Source organism: Propithecus coquereli, unplaced genomic scaffold (assembly GCF_000956105.1).
Source record: "Propithecus coquereli isolate 6110/MARCELLA unplaced genomic scaffold, Pcoq_1.0 Scaffold32, whole genome shotgun sequence".
In the NCBI taxonomy this organism is placed as follows: domain Eukaryota; kingdom Metazoa; phylum Chordata; class Mammalia; order Primates; family Indriidae; genus Propithecus; species Propithecus coquereli.
Genome location: NW_012148841.1, coordinates 96,299 through 100,350, shown reverse-complemented (window position 1 = coordinate 100,350; position 4,052 = coordinate 96,299). Strand labels below are relative to the sequence as shown.

Genomic DNA, 4,052 nt, shown 5'->3' with positions numbered 1-4,052 from the left:
ATGTTTTATTTCACCAGGCCAATAATTTCTTCAATATCCAATTAAAGTTTAGTGTGATAGTTACATTTAGTTTGTTTCTTACACAGAGTGAACATTCACCGTAATGACAGTTTCATCATGCTAAAGTATGTTCGCAAACCTACACTTTAAAAAAAAGTACATTTCTAAGAAATTTTATGTACAGTACAAATGGAAAACATATTAAGTTATTAAATTGTCAAACTACACAAAATAAAATCAATCAACCACCAATATTCAGTATACATTAACAATATTTTTGAGAAAGAAAATTCTCTTTACATTTGGCAGGGTTATGGTCAAGAATTTTTATAATCTTAAAAAAGTAAAATAAGTATACACAATAATGCACAAAATAGAAAATATTAAATAGCACAAATAATATTATAAATTTAAACACCCTTATTGTCTATCAGTTTGGGCTTACATGAAGCAAGGGAAGCTGATCCTAAAACAATTTTGCTTTTAACTCTATACATAGACTAACTTGGCCATAAGCACAAAAGGTGGTTTTGGCTTTACATTGACACATTTGTATTTGTGCGTGTGGAGGAGAAAAGAACTTCAATTACACCTTTTAAGCAGGCAAACCATTTGTATAATAAACTGCATTAGAGATTGCTTTGGAATCATACACATTTAGAACGATAGTGTTTTTAAAATGACGTTTGGTATTATGTTGTGTATTTTATCTGGTCTTTTTGCCACATTGAGACCTCTTCTTATCATGTTATCATTTACCACCCCTGAAATAATGCATCATATTCTCAGATTCTTATCAAGGATCACATCCCATTTTGACAATGATTTTAGTTTTTGAAGTTTTACACTGCAATGCTTAAAAAGGCAATGCAACTGCCTTGATTACCTTCTTCATGGATTGTTAACAATAAATAAAATTTTTGTATTAGATATTGATTAGGTATATGGTACTATTTCTGTTTTTACCTGGAAACTTGACCTTTCTTAAAAAGTAAATAAAATGAAAAAGCAAAAGTTGTGCTTTTAAAAGAAATATGAGAAAATGAGGAAATTATTCATATCTTTTTCAGCTACTTTTTCTCAGGAGGAAGCAATTTCAGTATTATTCTAATAAAGTTATCTAATCAAAATTAGAAGATAACTATTCTATCCCTCACAAAACTTACCACATGTATATTTATAGACCAGTGAACATATGCACCATAATTCTTTTAAAAGAATGTCCATTTTTATTCATATTATATTGCTTTTTCCTTTCTGGGCATATTGAGCAACTCACCACCACACCCAAAAATCATTAAAAAATTAAGCGTTGACTTAAAAATCAGTAGGATATCTGAGATTGGTTTTAATAAAAGTGAGAGTCATTGAACTTGCGTACTGAATTTGTAAAGTAGCCACATTTGTTATAAATTCTCTTAATAAAATTGCATTTCCCACTTTGATTTTGCATTTTTATTTTACAGTTTCACCCCTCATACAGAAATTTGATACTTCAAAATTTTTTTCTTCTTACATTAATTTGCCACACAGATTAGAAAATTAGGATAAAAATAGTAATCTTTCAACAGTGCAAGATTATATTCTTTGAGTCTGGAATAACTTAAATAACTTCCAAAATAAGAAAGTAATTTTCTTTGGAAGGCAATGACATAAACCTAACTATTTCACTGATATAACTCCTATCAAAGATCTTCATGGTGTAGGTTGTTGATTTTATCTTCCTAAAACAAGGAATAAGAGGTCAATGACAGAAATCAGCAACTGATAATTTTTACAATCTTAAAAAAGTAATCTATTTCACTGGAAGCATATAAACTCATCATTTTCTCTATATGAATCACTCATGTTTTTACACAACTTTTAGATGCCCTCTTCCTTGTCTTTTATCTATATTACATTTCTTTTGATAGCCACTCTGTCACATGCATTTATATGACTTTTACTATGTGAAAGTTGTGATTCTGGAATTTGTTTTCATATATAAAATCATTCACAATTAGAAATCTAAAGCCCCAAAGCATGGAAGAAATAACACAGGGCTATAGCCCTTGTTCAATTGAGGGATGTGACAATTCTAGTTTTGTAGCCTCACTGTTGATTTCGAAGAAAAGGTGAGTAAAGATATAAATAAAATCTAGGTTAAGTTAAATATTTATATGCACCATGAGGACCATGACATGTCTAGTGCTAGTCAATATCATACAAGAAAATGCATGCTCATTTCAGTTCATGTAAAACTCACTTTAGGAGTGAGTAATCATCTTTCTCAGGAATTTCCCGAGTAAAGCCCAAGATTCTTTGCTCAAAATTTGATCGTTGAAGACAGAGCATTTGTTACGAGTAGCATAAACCCCATGGAAGAAAATATTATGACTCCGGCAACTGATTCCTCCTGTTTCTACTTTTCCGGCTGTTGATGAGAGCCTTTAACTTGCCATAGTCTCCTCTCATTTTCTGTGATTCTCCTCCCTGTTGAGGCTGCTGCCGCGTGTCTTTGCAGTACTGATTAATCATCTGCATTTCTGAGTGGCTGAATGCCCCCATGATGTCTTTCGGGTGGAAGGGTAAAGCCCTCACAGAACCGGCCCAGGTCCATGGGGACCATTTGTCTGTCACAACAGCCACCATTTCGGAATCTAAAACTTTGAAGTTGATCTTGGCTATGGTCTGCTTGAAACTGTTCTCAGTCGCAATGCAGTGATACAGTCCTTGGTCAGAATCTTGAACAGAGCGGATCAGCAGTCCTTGTGAAGTGGCTATGATTCGTTCATTCAGCTTGACCTAAAAAGAGAGACATACTAAAGTTCCTACAACTGAACCCTTATTTCCTAAAGAACTATGTTCAACATATACAGAAAAACAAATCACATTTGGAAAAAGTATTAAGTACTACTTAGCTTCCTTCTCGGTGTACACAAAATGTTGGTCAGTTCTACCAGTTCCATTGCCTTATTATTATTATTATTATTATTATTATTATTAACATGGGAGATCTTGTCTGAGGGGTATTGAATCTAATAAAGAGTGGGTGAAGGTATCATTCATATTGGCAAAAATATCTTAGTGCTTTTCCCCAGATAGAAGTAGTTTCTCAACGTATAAGCACAGAATTTTGGTTGCTTTTTGAAATCAGAATCACAGCCAACATGAATACATGGATAATTTAAAATACCTATTTCATCTTGAAGTTTATATTTATAAAAATATTTTATATTTATATTTGTAAAAATACTCACCAGTAAAAACACAAAACCACAATTAAAGGGTGAATTTTATCTTTTTTTCAATGAATGATTGTTCTTTGGAATAAAAAATATATAAGCAGAGGCAGAGTTTTGAACATTATCAAAAGATCTTTCCAATTATTCCACAATAAAGAATGTCTAAAAATGAACTGGAATGTCATTACATTGTAAGTCTTCTAAGTGATTTTACATTCCAAGTAAAGGTAATAAAAAGCTATGGATTAATATTTAATTACTTTATAAACTTATACTAGAAGAATGATCATTTGCTGGATCTCAGCTAAGAGCCTGAAATTCGTCTTCCTTACAGTTTCAGCTATAGTATTGCCCCTGAAGAAATAAGTGGTAAGAAGTTCCTTGACATGTATACTCTAGAATATGCTTTCATTGAGGAAAAAAGAAATTTGACCAAAATCAAAATGAGGTAATACGTGTGAAATGTTTTTCTAAATGATAAAGTTCTGTGCAAATAGACAAGTTATTGCTAATTAAATACAAATCAAATATTGATTGTGTTTGATAAAAATTAACCAAAGCACCAAGAGGCAATATAGTATTAAAAGGCAGACAATAGAATAGAACTAGAAAAGAGATAGTCATTAGAAGGAGCTGGGCTCCATTGATCCTTCTGCCCCAACCTTCCAAGTAACTGGGATTACGGGTGCACACCACCACGCCTGGCTGATTCTTCTGTTTTTTGTAGAAATGGGGTATCTCACTATGTTGCTCAGGCTGGTCCTGAACTCTTGGTCTTAGGTGATCCTCCCGCCTTGGCCTCCCAAAGAGCTGAGATTACAGGCATAA

At 32.6% G+C, this 4,052-nt stretch overlaps 1 protein-coding gene across 1 annotated transcript in view; it reads right to left on the bottom strand.

The window, feature by feature from the left end:
• Positions 1–1,910: 1,910 nt before the first annotated feature.
• The window catches only part of SEMA3C (sema domain, immunoglobulin domain (Ig), short basic domain, secreted, (semaphorin) 3C), a gene marked incomplete at its 5' end in the record, with an annotated part of 81,340 nt that continues 79,198 nt past the window's right edge, over positions 1,911–4,052 (bottom strand). The window contains one exon of the mRNA XM_012650288.1: positions 1,911–2,784. Within this exon, the coding sequence (XP_012505742.1) occupies positions 2,371–2,784 (414 nt within the window). The remainder of the gene's footprint in view (positions 2,785–4,052) is intronic.